At 38.0% G+C, this 18,624-nt stretch overlaps 1 protein-coding gene across 3 annotated transcripts in view; it reads left to right on the top strand.

Moving 5' to 3' along the window:
• The window catches only part of PDE7A (phosphodiesterase 7A), a 104,672-nt gene extending 86,917 nt beyond the window's left edge, over nt 1–17,755 (top strand). For 2 of the 3 annotated variants that reach the window (XM_067553853.1, XM_067553855.1), the window contains 8 exons: nt 2,555–2,650; nt 7,809–7,909; nt 10,449–10,580; nt 10,872–10,963; nt 11,621–11,765; nt 13,700–13,796; nt 14,255–14,335; nt 15,999–17,755. In XM_067553853.1, coding sequence (XP_067409954.1) covers nt 2,555–2,650; nt 7,809–7,909; nt 10,449–10,580; nt 10,872–10,963; nt 11,621–11,765; nt 13,700–13,796; nt 14,255–14,335; nt 15,999–16,210 — 956 coding nt within the window. In that variant the 3' untranslated portion in view covers nt 16,211–17,755. The remainder of the gene's footprint in view (nt 1–2,554; nt 2,651–7,808; nt 7,910–10,448; nt 10,581–10,871; nt 10,964–11,620; nt 11,766–13,699; nt 13,797–14,254; nt 14,336–15,998) is intronic. The other variant, XM_067553854.1, reaches the window with a different exon arrangement.
• The last annotated feature ends 869 nt before the right edge of the window (nt 17,756–18,624 follow it).

An 18,624-nucleotide genomic window follows, 5' to 3' on the forward strand; every position in this document is an offset into this window, starting at 1 on the left:
GCTAAACATACAGATGTCAACTCTCATTCCCACCCAGATGATAGAATTCATAAGAGCAGTACTACACTCGGGTGAAATCAGCACATTCCTTCCGGAGTCTTGTTTCCAGGCCATATGCTCCATCATAGAGGACTTAAGACGTTACCACAGCACAAAACTGCCTGAAGCTGCTGGGGCACATGGCAGCGTGCACGTATGTCATATAGCATGCAAGATTGCAGCTCAGGCCTCTCCAGGCATGGCTAGCTTCAGTGTATCATCCGAGCTGAGACCACCTGACAATTCCTCACCAGGATGTATTCCTACCGGTCTTTTACCCAAATCCACATACCAACAGTCAAGTAAAGAGATTCCAGTCCCTTGACATCAGGCAGGCATTGGCTTTTTACATCAAAAGAACAAAACCGGTTTGGAAGATGACTCAGCTCTTTGTAGCAATAGCGGATAGAATGAAGGGCCTACCAGTCTCCTCTTAAAACATATGATCGTGGATTACGTCTTGTATCCATGCGTGCTATGACGTGGCAAGGGTACCTGCCCCCGCATTGACAGCACATTCCACAAGGGCACAAGCATCCTTGGCAACATTCCTGGCACAGGTCCTGATCCAGAACATCTGTAATCTGTAGGACTGCAACACACTCATCTATCCATACCTTTGCTTCTCATTATGCCATCACATGACAAACGAGAGACAATGCTGCATTTGACAGAGCAATGCTGCAATCTGCATGTCACCAAGCTCCAACACCTCCTCCTGTGTAACTGCTTGGGTGTCATCTACTTGGAACTGGAATTCAAGAAATAAAAATGGTTACTGACATTTCGTAACTGTTGTTCTTCTAGATGTGTTGCTCATGTCCATTCCAGGACCCACCCACCTATTCCTCAGTCAGTCAGATGGCAAGAAGGAACTGAAAGTCAAGGGGTCAGCAAGGCCCTATATAGGGCGCGACTCCAGGGGGCACTGGAGCCGACCCAATGGATACCACTAGGGGAAAAACCATCTGGTGACTATGTGACGCAGCCTGCACATACCTACTGGGAATGGACATGGGCAACACAACTCCAAGAACAGTTATGAAAGGTCATTTAAAAAAAAATGTTCTGGTCACCATGTCCCTTTAGGGTTTAAGATCTAGTAGATCTCATCTTCTCACTCCTAGTTCTTATTCATAGATTAGAAGAGGAAAATGAGTTTTTCTGCTTTTTCAACTCCCAATTAGTTTCTCAACTTCAAATGAACTAGTCATTGAACCGAGTTGAATAACAGGAAATGAAGAAAATATTCTCTCTGCCCCTGCAAAAGAGGCTACTGCTGTGAAAAGCTGGTTCACAAGTGCTCCCACCTTCATTGTTCTTACTTTCTTTAAACTTTTGGCAGCAAACATTTACTGCTTGAACATTACTTCTTGTTAAATTGTGTAGGTTCTATTAAAATAATTTAAGTTTAGGCCTTACCATAGGTTGTCAAATTTCAAATTTAATATTAAATATTATTTTTAAAATAAAAAGTATATTTAATAAATAAAAATCTGATTTAAAAAAATCATTGATTTTTATCCACCCTAGATATGGATCATTCCCATTCTGTCATCCTGGAAGATATTTTAGAATGGAAGTCCAGTTCTTTGAAGCTGTATGGGGAGAGTGGTGCACATACATATTTCTGATGATTTTTCCATACAAACTTAATATAGCAGAGTACTTCTGGATAAATACCTCTTAAAGGAATAAATACACTTTTAAAGAACATCATGTCCTGGTGTTGGGAAAAACGGCTTTTTGGGGAAGTGGTACCAAAATGACAGGAATACGTGGTAAAGCATGACAATAAGCTGTGTGGGATGGGGAGCTTTGTGCTTCTGAGTAAAGCACCTAGCACACTGAGTGACAGTTTAACTGGTTGTTAAAGTGACACTGTCAAAGTAAATATGCCAAAAACTGATCTAGTTGTCAGTATTGTGTGTTTTTTAATTTGCATGCCTTTCCTTACTGCCTCAGAAAATTTTTTAAAAAAGAAATCAAATGTATGATGTGAAATATTTCAGCTCCTAGTAAACAAATGATCATCACAATTGCATTTGTAGTAGTACAAATTTCGCAGCAAATTGCACATTTGTGTTTTGCTCTAATTTCTGGTTTCGGTGCAAAAAACCACATGGTATAATAGCTAAATGTAAGGTGTTCAGCTTGGGACAGTCGCCAACAGTGACTAGTTTTTTGGCCTAATTACTTGTGTTCCTTTTTTAAGCAATAAACCTATTTAGGAGGATTGCAGGTTAAATATTTTTTAAAGGTGCAGTGCCATTGAACATGGACTACTTAATTTTTTTTAATATTGAGTGAGACTTCTCATTGCACAGTTCATTGCTGATAGTGGATATACTGAGAATCACTGGAGGAGACTAATTAACTAATGCTTAAAGAATTCATGAAGATTTCAATCTGTTTGCATAATTTTTGTATCAAAAAACTTTTAAATTTTCCCTTTGTGATGGAAGCACTAGTTTCATGCTTTTTAAATGAATTAATATTTCTATTTTATTCTTAGGAAACAGTCTAGTCAGTTTAACCTTCCACCTGTTCAATCTTCATGGACTGATAGAACACTTCCACTTAGATACGATGAAACTTCGTAGATTTTTAGGTAAATATTATAGCCTTTTGTTAAAGTGAACATTACTCTTTAACTGCATTTTAAATTGTACAAATTGAAGTACTGCTTACAGTTTAGCAAGAAAGTTTGAACAGCATTAATTTGAAGCTGGTTCCTATAATTGTAGTATTATCATACTTCATTCACTTAAAAATGTTGGGAATAGCTTAATTTTAATAATAGAATGAGTTGGGGAGGAGAAAGGAAAACACTTCCACATTAAGCAAAGAGCAGTGAAATTAATTTTGGCAGAAAAATTTGATTTTGTCCAAGAATGTGTGAACTTCACAATGCATCACAGTTCTATGTAAGGGATTCTGAAGACTGAATTTCACATCACAAATGAGTGAAGAGAAGATAGTGAGGACATGGTTGAAATATAATCTGGATTTAACTTTTTTTTTCTGAAAAGGAGTGGACCATAGTTTATCCTTGACTCACCTGTAGTCATCATCAGTTCAGTGGTATCTGTTGCTGACACCCATTTCTGCTCAGGTCTTTTTAGTGAAAAAGGATCCAGTCTTACTCCACTGACATAGGAATTGAAGCTACTTTCTAAAAGCTGTACAGGAATGTTTGGGACCTTTTGTGAGGTGATGCTGCGGTGTAAATACTTGGAGAAATGTGTAAATTAATGTTACTTTTATTTGACAGTGGGAAAGCAGATCTGTTTAATTGTTCATGGACTTACATTTCTGTGTCCTAATGTCCTTGATGCAGACCCTGAGATGGTGCTTCCTTCTTGTTTTCATACAGGAGTCATCATGTGGTGCAACATGTCACTCTTCATTGATGTCCTGGGATGCCTCTACCATGACTTGTTGCACCAAGACCAAAGTCTCATCCCTCACATTGCCTTTTCCCCTATACTCTCCAGCTCAATATGAAGGGAAGGCTAATTCTTTATTGAGACAGAAGCAGGTTTCTGTGCCCTTTGGCAGGGTTTCTCAGAAGGCCTGATCTGTTTGATACAAAGCATGTTTTTCTGGTTATGAAGTTTGAAGAAGCAAAGGATAAATGGGACTCAAAGGATGTCTCTTCTCCCCCAGACAGAAAGGAAAGGCAGAAGAAGGCTTTATCTTTTCACCAGTCTATTCAAATGGAATCTCTGCTTTACAACTTCCCTGACAGTTTTTCCTAATAAATGGCTGAAGTCTCCTAAAGTGGATTCAGGTCTCTGTGGTCCAAATAGACAGATCAGCTGTCCTCAAAAACCTGAGGTGAAGGGAGTATCTAGGAGAACCTGTTTCATTAGGCTGTCTAGTTTGTCACTGTGGCCTGTTTGTCTTGTCTCCTTGGTTGTCCCCTGGTTATCTGAGATTCAGCTAGAGAGGGGAGTTCATTTCATTTTTAAAATCAAGTTTGGAATAACCTATCTAAATGTCTTATGGTAATCAGTAACCTCAGCCACATGGTCCAAGATTCTCTTGGATCATCTGCCAACGTATTCAACAGCTCCATGGTTTTCGGGAGAGCTCTCTGAGTTAGACTATTTGGATAGGAAGACAAGCTTTCATTCCAGCATGGTTTGGCTTCCCTGTCCTCCAAGGATATTCCCACTATTCAGAGTTTTCCTTAACTCTATCCTAGCATATCTGGCCAAAAAGAAAATATTGTTTCTAATCATAGCCTCTGTCAGTATGAACCAAATCCTGTCTTGGATGCTACTTCCAGGAAGAAGCCTTCCTCTTCTGTCTGACCGGTAGGCCAATTTCCAGAAGGCTGCATTTTTTTAGACACCAAAAGACAGTTCAGATTGTTCCAGGCCTCTCCCAAGATCATTTCTGACTACTTGAGGTCATTCCAAAGTGTACCTCCAAGTGTCCATTTTTCAGCCCCATTAGGCTCTCAGTATTTCAGATATATCAGGGCTCTCTGCAGTGCCTAGAAACTACTTTGAGATCCTCTGTCTCCCCCATTACCCTATTTGCAAATTCATCTCCAGACTCCAGCTTCATCAGTCAGAGAAGATACATATCAAACGTGTCGTCAGACCATTATTTCTTCAAAAATGGATCAATGACAAGTCTATTACCCTAGGAACTTTGCAATAACCAATAAGTTGAGTGAAAGGGGGAGGATTTTAGACATCAAGTGACTGAAGCAGTTTATAAAGCAGCAGAAATTCTGGATGGAGATGTTCTGAACTTCCCTCTTATTCATGTAGATAGAGGTGGGTGACCATCTAAAGGGGAGCATTACGTTGTCTTGACAGATAAGAAAAATGTGTATTTATGTTACTGTCTCCCATGTGTGGTGTTAGTTGCCTGTGCAAAATAGTCATAACCTGTGTTTGTGCCAATCCTTTGACATTACATAAGCCCTGAGGACTTTCACCAATCATGGCACTGGTTACAACTGCTTTCAGGCGACAGGACTTGATAGGAAACTGGATGATCCTGGCAGGTACCAGGGAAAGGCAGTGGGATTTCTTCATCAACAATTCAATCCATCTCAAAGTCTCTCACCTACCATATGTTTAGAATGCTCTGACAGACCGCTTAAGCAGATTGTTCAGCAGTTGCCTTGAGTAGTCTGTGTGTCCAGATATGGCCAGGTTCATTTTCCAGTAGTAGGGGACACCCCTTATAGACCTGTTTGCAACAGAAATCAACAGGAATCACCAGGTTTGTTCTTAAGGAAGTCACAGCCCTGAATCTCTGATGGATGCTTTCCTCTGCCTTCGTCAGACAAGTTCCTGTATGCATTTTCTCCAGGTCCATTTGTACTCTGAGTGTTGTTGAAAATCAGAGAGGACCATGCTCGAGTTAAACTCACAGGTCTCTGGCCGTGGCAACATTGGTTTTCCACTCTGCTAACACTCACACACAAAGCTCAACTGACACTACTACTGGACCCAGACCTGATCTTCAAGGATCATGGTTGCCATGGGGATGGATCACTTGATGATTGCCTGTTCTGTTCATTCCCTCTGAAGCACCTGGCATTGGCCACAGTCAAAAGACAGGATACTAGGCTAGATAGACCACTGGTCTGACCAGTATGGCCGTTCTTGTGTTCCTCCACCCCTACCTGCAGGGCCCTACATCTGAGAGTCTGGATGCTCCATGGCTAACTCTAGGAAATTTGTTTAAACAAGGTCCAAGATGTGCTTTTAAGTAATAGAAAACCTCCTACTAGGTATACTTACTAGCAAAATGGAAGAGATTACCCATCTGGTCACAGCAGAATGGCATTTCCCTGCTCCAGGCTCTGATCCACCATATGCTGGACTTTCTGTTATACCTGAGGCAAAAGGTCTTGCCATTAGTTCTGTCAAAGTCCACCTGGCAGATATCTTGGGGTTCCACACACCAGTTGATAACCACCCTTTTTTCTCCAATCCAATGGTGATCGGGTTTCTAAGGGGATTGACAGTTATGTTCCCAAGTGGAGGATCCTGTCTCCCCTTGGGATTTAAACCTGGCGTTAGCAAAGCTAATGCCCCCCCCCCCCCCCCCTTTGATTCATTGGCTACTTGTTCATTACTTCATTTCTCCATAGAGGTGGCGTTTTTGGTTGCAGTCTTCTCAGCCAGGAGAGCTCTGATTCCTGAACCTCCATATACGATCTTCTACAAGGACAACGTTTATCTGTGTCCTCATCTGAAGTTAGTCACCAACATGGACTCTCACTTTCATATTAATCAGGCTGTATATTTACCAACTTTCTTCCCTAAATCTCATAATCATAGTGAGAAGACACTCCACACATTGGACGTCAGAAGAGCGTTAAGCTTTTTACCTGGACAAAATTAAACCATTTAGGTGGTTGTCACAACTATGAAGAATGAATGAAGGGCCTTCCAGTCTCTTCTCAGAGGATTTCATCATGGCTCTCTGCTTGCATATGTTTGTGTTATGACATGATCAGTGTAACTCCATGGAGTAGGGTGTTAACACATGCAACCAGATCTCGTGCAGCCTTTCTGGCTCAGGTGCCTATCCTGGACATTTGCAAGGCAGTGACTTGGTCTTCAGTGTACACATTTGCTTCACATCATGCCATCTTTCAGTATTGATGTGGTCCTGCATGTGGCATGCAATCGTTATTCAGGTAGACTGTGATCCCACTACCAAATCAAACAGCTTCTGAGTCACCTGAAATGTAATGGACATGGGCAACAACTCGAAGAAGAGAAAATGATTACAATCCTATTCTGTAATGGTTGTTGTTTGAGATGTGTTGCACATGTCCATTTCACAACCCACCCTCCTTTCCATCTCTGTCGGACTCTGTCTGGTGAGAAAGACTGAGGGGATGATCAAGGGTAACTCCGCCCTTTATACCTTCATGATGGCATGAGGCAGCAGAGATCTAATGCCACTCGAGTGGGTATCACTAAGGGAAAATTCTCCAACAGGTGTGTGGGTGCCCGGTGCACAGTTGAAGTGAAATTATAGACTAGGTTAGTAACAAGGGTTGGTTTGTTTGTTTGTTTGTTTTACTACAAACTGGTTCCCTTGGACTGATTCTACTTAGATGACCTTCCACGTATTGTAATTGCTTAAGGACATTAAGGAGGACTTGGAGAGGCAAGTGAAGACAAAAGTCTGGTTCTTACGGTAGTGGCTGGACAGTGGTTGGGAAGGAAAGACTTTTTCACATGTACTGAAACTAAAAGCAGTACATCTGGCTCTTCTGTCCTGATGGACTGCTATAGAGCACCATTTTCTGATCAAGGCCGCCAGTGTGATCCGTGAATTGCCTAAATTATCTATGAGGGAGGCAAAAGGTTAGCAGAAGCGTCAACCCTACCGTTCTGGTGAATAGAATCAACTTCCATCAGTGTATTCCAGGTTGCCTCAATATTCAGGCAGACTAGCTTAGCAGAAAGAGTGAGCAACCACCTCCTTAGCAAGAGTTTCTCTATCAAGATCATAATATTCCAGGCCCTAATATTTTTGTCAGAGTTGAGTAACTTGATCTCCAAGATGACTTTATACTAAATCTTGTGTTAATTTTAAAAATATTGTGTGACCACATAAAATCTGTGTATGTGGGTACTGGAGATGGTTCAACTTAAACAAATTTGATATGTGGACTTTATTATATGTCTTATCAAAAATGTCAATTTGTGATATTTATATTGTTGCTTGTTTAAAATTGGCATTTAAATTAAACCCAGATGTTTGTTTTCTTTATATAGTTATGGTTCAAGAAGATTATCATAGTCAAAACCCTTATCATAATGCAGTTCATGCTGCTGATGTAACTCAGGCCATGCACTGTTATTTAAAAGAACCTAAGGTAAGATATCAGAATTTGTTTTATATAACATGTAAGGGTACAAAGATAATGTTTGTATTTTTCTTAGTGTTCTGTAAAACCATAAAGATTTTAAACTACTGTGGAAAAAAAAAATCTGCATTCCAGAAGCTGGTGGTAGAGACCCAATTGACTCAGTTTTTCAAAAGTTGATATATCTCTTATGCTTAGTTCACATTGAATACTAAAGAAAAAAGCTCCTCTGCCAGATGCAGGTTATAGCAAGGTACAAGAGTTGTCTGTCCTTTTTTCTTTCTAAAATGGGCATTATGAAAGGGAGATACCTAGCAGAGAGAGTGCTATGTAAGGAGCTGAGCAAAGCCAGCAATTGTCAGAGGTGACTTGAATTGCTGGTACTCTGGTGTAGGTTTTGCACTAGACAGGGAACTTCAGAGGAAAATGCTACTTTCTGATTAGATTAGAGACCTATGGTGTACTGTAGCCAGTTGGAAACCAGCTATCTCATTCAACACTGTTTTTTATTAGTTCCGTTTATTCTTCCTGAGTAGTAATGGTCTTACACTAACTACTCTTGTATAGCATCACATCTGAGATTTCAAAGCACTTATAAATATTAATTAAATAAGGTGTATAATGTTTTGGGAGGTAAAGAACTATTTTATTTATATTTTTGTAGTGCCTAGAGATCCCAGTTAAGAGTGGGGCCCAGTTGTGCTAGGTGCTGTATGAACACATAGTAAGAAAAAATACCTACCCTGATTAGCTAAACTGTCTGAAGCGTCAAGTCAGCAATAATTTGCCGGCATGCTAGCTATAGCATTGCATTGAGGTTGCTAGGGCTTCGACGATTTGTGCCTAATATGAGACACGGTGCAATACGTGAGTGACATCCAAAAAGAGGGAGGAGGATGAGGATAATGAAAATAAGATTGTGCAGTTATATATTTAACTATTCACAGCTAGATGCTTTCTGGATGTAACAAATTCTATTTTAGAAAGGTTTTAGGTGTTGTTCCCTTCTGTAAATTAGCATATTTTCAAAATAAAAAACTGGGATCCTTTTGTGGTGACACTTTCTAGGGCTGTGAAATATTTATACAGCAGTTCACTTTTGTGGGATGATGGGGAGGGAGGGAAGAGGGTTTTCTTGAGTCATTACTTCCAGCTTCTGATTCAACAATGACATGCATTTTTCTTGAAGTGAGGATTTTTCCAGCAGGTCAGTGCTATTAAATATTTAATCATGAAACACTGGACAAGTGTCATAAATATTGAGCAAAAGAAAACCTTTGATAAAGGCTACATTATAATGACTTTTCACGTGTCCAAATGCTGTTTATCACCCTAAACACTTACTCCCCTGAACTGTTTGTTACTGGTAAAAAGAGCAAATTCTATTTGGTATATAAGTATATCTCAATCATTTATCAAAATGAAAAGAAAAAAATTCAGCTACTCCAGGAAGTTCCAGGGACACCACAAGGCGGCATATTAAAAACTTAATTGCCAGGCCCACAAAAATATTTCCTTACCCAAACTGTCTTTACTTGGGATAAATTCAAACCACCAACCTCTCAGTTAACACTCACTGAATGTATCACAGATTCCTTGGCTGTTCAACAAACTGGCATCTGAACTTTTTGTTGGTCTTCCTGCAGTCAGATGGCTTGGCACAGGTTTTTCTTTTTTGGTATAATGGTAAATAAGTACTATTAATGAATAGTTCCACTTTTCCTCTTCCTTATTTTTTGTTTTCCTTGTGAAATGCTCAGTTGCTGGAGCTGTGAAATTTGAGCAAGCTCCTACACTTCCACCCTCCTTTCCCAAAATTTCTCTGTCTTATGGAAAGCTTATTGGGTACCATCATCTATCTCCCTTCCATTATCCCCTTTTTTCCCCAATAGAGGTAGGAAATGGGATTGTGACACAGCATGGAAAACCACCCAATGAACAGTTCTGACAGTATTTGAGGCATGAAAAGCCCTAACTCGCTTAAAATAAAATAAAAAACACCTTATTTGAAATGATATTGTCTGCATTAAAACCAAGAACCTTTCACTGACAATTGTACACGTTAAGATCGGCTTGGAAGATTAGATGGACAACTAACTTGAAGAAATAACCTTTTTCAAGAACTTTTAATTTAAACAGGGGTTTTGAAATATTCTCTGGTAATGGAGTAGCTGACAATTTGAACAACAGTTCTAGCTACCATAAATATTTAAATCGTTATTGTAGATTCGAGTGCTATCTAGATATTATTGACAAGGTCAGATGAAATTGTTCTTGAGCCTTTAACTCCTATAGGCTAATTTCCCCTGAATTGCCTTGTACCATGATTCTTATTAAACTTAAAATTATACTAGTACCTTCATTCCTTTCCCCCCACTCACCTTTCTGTCATGGCGCTCTTCCTTCAAAGCCCTATACGAAAGATGAAGTTGAACTATCATTTTTGGGACCTTACTTTTCCAGAGTCTGAATGCTAGATATGAAAAGCCAATCAGAATTTTTTCACCTGTGAATGGTCTCATGATTAATACTATTATATTTATTACAGCTTTCCAAATCTCTAACTCCATGGGATGTTCTGCTCAGTTTAATTGCAGCCGCCACACATGATTTGGATCATCCAGGTGTTAATCAGCCTTTCCTTATTAAAACAAACCATTACTTAGCAACTTTATATAAGGTAAGTGAAAATACCATACATATGAAAACCAGATTTGAATATCTTCTCAGCATAGAAGAATTATATACAGTGAAATTGTGAATGTACTCACTCAATAATAGACTTGAACCTCGGATGTTTATCTCATTGAGTGGAAACAAGAAATACAAGCTATAAACTTAACAGAAGTGTTAAAAAGTTTTAAAATCATTAACCTTTTTAAGAGGTATATAGACTGAAGTGTAAGACTTATAAAATCTTTTAAACAAATAACCTAGTGACTGATACCAATAATTTTGTTTCTGTTTGCAGAATACCTCAGTATTAGAAAACCACCACTGGAGATCAGCAGTGGGGTTGTTGAGAGAGTCTGGTTTATTTGCACATATGTCATTAGAAAATAGGTATGTTATATTTTATACAGAGAGTATACATTATGTGAAGTTACACAGAATGTATTATCCATGGCATAAGACAATTTTGTAAGCAAATGTTCTGTTAAAATATTATATAGCAATTAATAATCCTCGCTGAATATTCAGATCAATTTTAAGATTTAATGGGGGTGGCATGAGCCTTGCAAGAATAGTTAATTATGCAGTATAGAACTTGGAAACTAATATTTACTATGAACACTGTTTGATGCAAGTGTATTCATTACACAAGTAGTTGATTAGATTGAAAGAAAATACCGACTGACTGGTAAGAGATAATTGTATTCTGTGACCCAAACAGTAACTCGTGTTTTATATTTTTAAATTGCAGCTCTTTTAATCTTCTTTAACAGCTAGAATAATTTAGCCATATTTTGCATAATAATATTGAAAACCTGCAGTAAGTTTCTCTCTTCCAGAGAGCTGTCTGTGAAATGTCAACATATTTTTATAAATATGGTAGCTTTTTAAAAATGTTATATAAATGTTTGAAAATACTGAACTTATAGCCATCATGGCTTACAGTTTATGTATGCAATCATATACAGTTAAATATGTAAATACAATGCTCCAATTTCTTTTTCCTCATATTTTCATGCCATTGGATGTTTATATCACTAATTTCAGGCAGCTGATGGAAAGCCAGATAGGCGCTCTGATTCTTGCCACAGACATAAGTCGGCAAAATGAATACCTGTCCCTGTTTAGAACCCATTTGGACAGAGGAGACCTGTGTTTAGAAGAGGCAGGCCACCGCCACTTCATTTTACAGGTGACTATTTTGAAAGTTTCATTTTTATTTCAGAAGTAAATTGCTTCAGATATACTTTATTTTCCTCCCAGGTCTTCAGCTGCCCTGGGTGACAAGTGAAAAGGGAATATTTTTATTCTTTAGTTGTTAGATCTTGTAAAATGTCAGGTTGACAGCACTGAAAATTAAGCTCTTATGTTTGTTCACAAAGAGGTACAGCACAGGTGACAAATGTTTTCCCTATGCTGCTCTGCCAGTGCATATCACCTTTTTTCTGGAGGGACCATCTTCAGGATCAAGAGGGTATTTCTGTCTTGATGCTGCTTCTTCAATTCTTTCTCTCTGCAGAGAGACTGCCAAGCAGGACACCAACTGAGTTGTTAACTTTCAAAGCAGAACATGTTCCTGTGATAGAACAGAAAGTTATTGACCTCATTCTTTTTTAGACAAAATTGTTGCATATTTAATTATTTCTGTTGGATCTTGATTTGATGGCATGTGAGTTCCTTTTTGTACAACGAGTGAATAGCAGCATTTCCATTTGCTTTTTAAAGTAGTCTTTCAACCTTTTGGAAGCAACTTATTTTCAAGGTTAATTTTAAAACCTTGGTAGGCAATAACACACCACAGGTGATTCCTCCTTCACTGCCATGCAGTCTAGATGATAGCCTGTCAAAGCTATTTGATTTCCTCCTCTAAACAAGAAAGCAACAGGAAGGCGACCTCTGCAGCTACTTTCTGGTCACCATTATCATGAGTTTTTGCAACAGGCTTACAGATGATCCAGGAACCAATGAGAATTTTAAGACAAAACTGAAGTAAAAAATACCATTTCTTTGCTAGCAGGCACTTGACATAATCTGCGCTTTGTGTGTGAGAGGCCAGCTCAGACAGTGAGATGGAGTAGCAGTAAGTCCTGCTGAGTCTCCACAAGATCCTCACTTGGTAGAGGGCAAAACCAGCCCTTTTTGCCTGCACACGTTAGAGAGAAAGCAGAATGGAGCAGATGAGTCAGAAGCAAAGGAGGGGGAATTAGAAATGCAGGTAAAGGTTTTCCATCTGTCACTGATCCCAGCAGTCAGAAACTGGGTTAAAAATCTTTCATGGAGGCATAAGCTTTTTGCTCCTCCCTCTCTAAAGAAAATCCCTAAGAGACTGGTTAAGACTGTTTTAGAGTTAGCTTTGGGTCCCTTGGGCAATACTCTAAGGTATATTGTGGGATACTGCTGTGCTGTTTTGAACCCTCAGTTTGTGCTGTCAGATAACTCTTCATAGGTAGGTGTACAGAAGGCTAAAACACTTCCTTTGAGAAATAAGAACATTAAACTGGAGGGAGGACCCTCCTAAAGAGTACAAAAATCCTGTGATTTTGTATCGGTCATTCTGCCTACAAAAGTCAATAACCAGTAAGAATCCAGAGTTTGAACTGTCCTGATCAAGCCATAAACAGTGAATTTTCTGTTAAGTGGGGACTTGTAATTTGTTTTTCAGAAGTAAGTAATGCAGGAAGTCAAACTGCACTATACTAACTAACTCAATCCTACTAGGATCTCTCACATTGACACTGTCAGTTAAGTCTTTTAAATGTCTTATTGCAGTTATAAAATGGGGAGCGGGGATGCCTTCACATTGAATGCTCTGCATACAGTGCCCTTGAGAGGTACTTTGTATTTAACACTCATTCACTTTGTCCAGGATAGAACTAGTCTTTTGGCTTCAGTTTTACTCATGTGTTCATGACATCTTATAATTCTCCAAAGCGCATTATGTTAGTGTACTATGGTACATAATTTTAGAATGAAATGCAAGTGGTTGACTTTGTTCAACTGGTTAGAAAAATGCATAAGATATTATGGATTAGTAGCTACTCTAGAAATTATGCAGCTTTTTTGTATTCATGTTTTTAATGTAGAAAAAAGTTAAAGTAGTGTAACCCAGTATATGTAATTCACTAGATGGCTTTGAAGTGTGCTGATATTTGCAATCCATGCCGGACCTGGGAACTGAGCAAGCAATGGAGTGAAAAAGTAACAGAGGAATTCTTCCATCAAGGCAAGTAAAAAGAATAGAAATCATCTAATCTGATAACAATGAATGTGTAAATGTATCATAAGAGGCATATCTAAGAGTCATAGTGACTTGTGAGATGAAGGGCTATGGGTTTAGAACATAGTCCTCAGCAACATTCATGAAAGAGGCTGCATCTGCTACTACTAACAGCTGATGAAGAATCTGCTTTAACTCGATAGACCCAAAAATCCTGATTCAAGTTCTAACTGAAATGTATTCCTCAGTATTAAAGATACTTGAAATGAAGGATTGTCTTAATTTTATATCTATGTATCTGCTCTTATGTGGGTTATATTTTGCAGAATGCATTTGAAGAGTAAAGATTCAGTTGTAACCTTGAATGGTTGCCTAGGACAAGTTTGACTGTGTATATTATGAATTAACAATTCAGAATGCTTATAGTTAAAAATTACTGTTCTAAGTAATTGTTCTCTCTTTAGGAGATGTTGAAAAAAAATATCATGTGGGTGTGAGTCCGCTGTGTGATCGACAGTCAGAAACCATTGCCAACATCCAAATTGGTAAATACAAATATATGTATATGAACAGTTTTAAACATTTCAGTAGTTCCCTTTCAGTAATTTTTAGAGGAAGGAAAGTTGCTTTTGCCTATGAATCCTAGAATTTGCATTTTATTTCTATTATTTTTTGTGTTTGTTTGGCAATGCTTCTTCACTAGGAGCAATTTTTTTCTTTGCTTTAAAATTTCTTCTTTGAATTTAGTACTCGTGAAAGGTGCTTGATTGATAGTCCTGGAAACTGAAGTCCTGTATTCATTGAACAGGTACAGCATGGGCAGCAGCAATGCAGCCTTTCCCGTACTACTTCTCCAATGTGCCTTAATCCTAACCTGGAATGACAAACTCCAGAGTTAGAGGACATTTCATTCACCAAACCCATTCAGTCCTTGGTGCCTCTAGTGAAGCTGCCAGTTGACATAGCCTTTTGGCATGTGAACACCTATTCACTGGGAACTGGTTTAAAGATAGTCTTAAAGCACAGAAATGTCATTTAGGCCAATAGACACCTTTTAGATTATTTTTGGTCACTGCCAACCTGGGCTGGATTTATACCAGGGACAGAAGTGAAAGGATTTTCCCATTAATAAACATTGATAGTTTTTTAAAGTTTTCATATAGATTGAATGGGATTGAATGAAAAATTATGTTCTTCTGTAGTAAGCAAGTTAATACATTTTAACCCCAGACATGATTTGAAATTTTTTATTTCATATAAAACTGGAAATGAAAAAAAAATTTTGATGTTGGTGTTCTCAAATTATTATACAAAATTACATCAGTTATAACCACCCAAATTGCTGAATAGCTGACCATAATTTTGATTTTTAAAAAATAATTAACTGTTTTTTGTAAATAAGGCAAAAGTACAGTTCTGGCAACCGTATCTTTAAATTTTTGTTTGTGTCCATAGAGCCAGGTTTTTAAAGGTAGTTAGGCATCTCACAGCCATTGAAATCTATGGGAGTTAGGCACCTGAATACTTTTTAAAATCTTAGACCTAGACAAAATACTGCTCTGTGTGTGTGTGTGTGTGTGTGTGTGTGTGTAAATTGGCTCTTTCAAGTTGTCTCACTTGCTACACAGCACTGAGAACCGTTTAATTTGTGGAGGCCATAGTGATCTTTGCCTTGAAGGAGACATAGGTTTGCCTAGTCATTGTTCAGTACGCTTAACTGGTCTAGTGATGCCGAGGGAATTTTAATGTGTATTTCCTTTGTAATACAGTTCAGATTGTCCATGGGGTAATTTATTATATATGAGATTTTTTCTGTTAGACTTTTAGGTTTTTTTTAATCTAGTTTGTGAGACTTAGTTCAAATCTGATTATTGGTTTCCTCCTTTTTCTCTTCTGCAGTATTTTTTTCCTTTATTTCTCCACTGCCTCAAAAGGAAACAAATGAGATTCATTGGCTATTTCCTAATACAATATAATGCTATTCTTTTAGTTGACAAACCTGTAACATTTCTATAGATTATACTTCTATATTTTAATAAAGTGCCATAGTGTTAGAAATATTGAAAGATGACTATTTTTAAGTGTAAATTGAAGAAGAGTTGCTAATGCATTGTTAATCTTTTATATCACTTCCTAAATTCTTTAAAACCTTTAATTTAAAAACGTGTACTCTTTCCTGTTTTTAATTTAAAGCTTTCTTCTTTAAAGGTTTTATGACCTACTTAGTGGAGCCATTATTTGCAGAGTGGGCCCGGTTTTCAAATACCAGGTTATCGCAAACAATGCTTGGTCATCTGGGACTGAATAAAGCTAGTTGGAAGGGTCTGCAAAGAGAGCAATCGAGCAGTGGTGATGATACTGATCCTGCATTTGAGGAAATGGACTCAGACGTATTACCTCAGGAAACTCAGTTGTCCTGACCCCAGAATCTGCATGACAAAACTGCCTCTTCTGTAGGTATCTGCACAGTGGGGTTTGAGGAGAAACTTATGTGCTCAAGGTTCAGTGTAAACAATGCCAGCATTATTTATTTCCAAGTTTTCCTTTACAGATCACTTGAACCCAATTTTTAATTACAGGATCAGAACATAGAGCAATATGGATATGCCTCAGTTGACTTTCGTTTGGAACTTTGAATATGCAAAGCACAGCAATGACTGAATCTTCAAGTGTTATACAAGAAGTTTCATCATGGTGCCACATGGATTTTTTTTTAAGTTTGAAATAAGGTCTTCAAAACTAAGACTTGATATGAACTATTCCATTTTCTTGGGACTTAGCAAGTCTTACATAAACATGTTCAAAGCATACCTTCCACTCAGTCCTTGTTTAACATATGGAAATGTGAAGTGCCCATCCTCTGCTGCCTCTGGCAAGACTTGATGTTTACAAATGTACTCTGAAACTATTGGTTCTAGACTTATCTTTATGCATGGCGGTGAAAGAACCACTAACTTTGGGTTTTCTTTTAAAAAAGAAAAGATCAAATCTGATACTGCAACTTTTTCCTTTGGATGCAAGAAAAGATTCCATTTACCATTATTTTGTTTGTGCACTGGGAACTGAGCATTCATCATAGAGCACAGCCAAGTTTTACTCCAGTGCTGTATGGGAATGCAATTTTTGAAAATGCTTCTGAATTTGCAGTGTGGGGGGAGGAGGGAGGAACATTGTCCCTAACTGTGTTGCAATTCTGCAGTGATAATGTTGCATGTTGTTTTCACTGTTGTACATTTGAACTGCATATGCAAGAAAAAGGTAGAATGTCTATAAACACCATAATCAACTCAGGGTATTTGCCAATCTGAAATAAAGTGGGATGGGAACTGTGTCCTTCAGAACAAGGGTACAAATGCCCCTTTCGCTGCAATGTTTATGTATGTGTGGGTGTGAGAGTGTGTGGGGCTCTGGGGGGAGGGAGTGGGAAGGGTTTCAACTGCAACATTTTTTTATTTATTCTTTTAGAATGTGACAATGTAATGAACAGCCACACTGGGGGGGAAACTGTAACAAATTGCTACAGATGCCTTAAACTATGCACAAAAGCTAAGTGACCAAATTTGATTTTGATTTGAAAAAAGTGCATTGTTTACTTATTCCTCCCTCTACTGAAACATTACCCATTTATGGGTTTTTGATGTGAAAAAGAGAATGTTTTTAAGGACAAAATGTAAGGACTAATTTTAAACTGAAGACATTCCATTTTTGTAATTTGTTTTACATTGTTTTAAGTACAGTAAGCACAACTGTTACCAAGTTTGAGAAACTGGTGCTTTCTTTTAATTCATTTGTATTTCCTGTGTTATTTTTGTAAAAGACTGTTTATTAATTCTGTTTACAGTTTGTTGCAACAGCCATTTTTGGGAGAGAGCTTCAGTGTAAAGCCATTTGTAAAGGCTTTACCATACTCATTTTAATATGTGCTTGTTGCTCTCAACTTTTGATGAATAAAAATAACTCTTTTCACATTGTGCTCCTGAACATTTAAGTTATATAACCAAGTCTATTATGGAGAAGTAGTTAAGCTTGCAATTAACTTCCATTATAAAATCTTATTTTAACTCCATTATATGTATTTTAAAATGCCCTGCAAATTGTCAAACTTACTTCCACAACTTTCTTCAACTTTGCACTTCAGTTAGAATTAGAGCTCACTTAAAAATGACCCTGACTTATGTGTTTGTCTCCCTTTCAGTTAAAAGTGGCTTGTTATCCCTTCCAAGTCTCCACATTGTTAAATCTCCTTCAGCACACATTTGTACACACCCTTGGTCTGAGAAAGAACATGCACAGGTCTTGAATTCTAGAACCACCGTTTCTAACGTAAAGCCTTAACGATTTTTTCTGCCAGATCCCACACCACCACTCTTACAGAGGTTGATTCCAATATCATCCACTAAGGTATGTGGGAAATGCTACTGATCGTATTTAACTAAATTGTTAAAGATTGACTTCCTTCTTTGTAAATAATACACCCATGATAGCTGCCTTTTCTCCCCTCCCCCAATGCCTTTTTCTCTCTCACAAACACACTTCCTTGTTAGTGGCACTTTTTTTGTTTTCTCCAGTTGCTACTCAAAATGTTGTTTTAAAATTTTGTACACAGGAAGCAAAATGAAATGTGGCTTGTGTTCAGCAACAATCCAGATAAGAATTACTGGGATCTTTGAATGTACATTAGACAGGTTAAAGTTAGGCCATAGTATATAGTTCATTGGCACATAGCAAAATATATCACCATGTAATTTGACATTTAATTTTTCCGTGTAATTTGAGTAACATGAAAGACTTAATAATGGTTGATTCATCGTGTTGTGATGTACTGTCTAAAAAC

The sequence above is a fragment of the Emydura macquarii genome, unplaced genomic scaffold, assembly GCF_026122565.2.
Source record: "Emydura macquarii macquarii isolate MOO-44397 ecotype Brisbane River unplaced genomic scaffold, CSIRO-AGI_Emac_v2 contig_1477, whole genome shotgun sequence".
In the NCBI taxonomy this organism is placed as follows: Eukaryota; Metazoa; Chordata; order Testudines; family Chelidae; genus Emydura; species Emydura macquarii.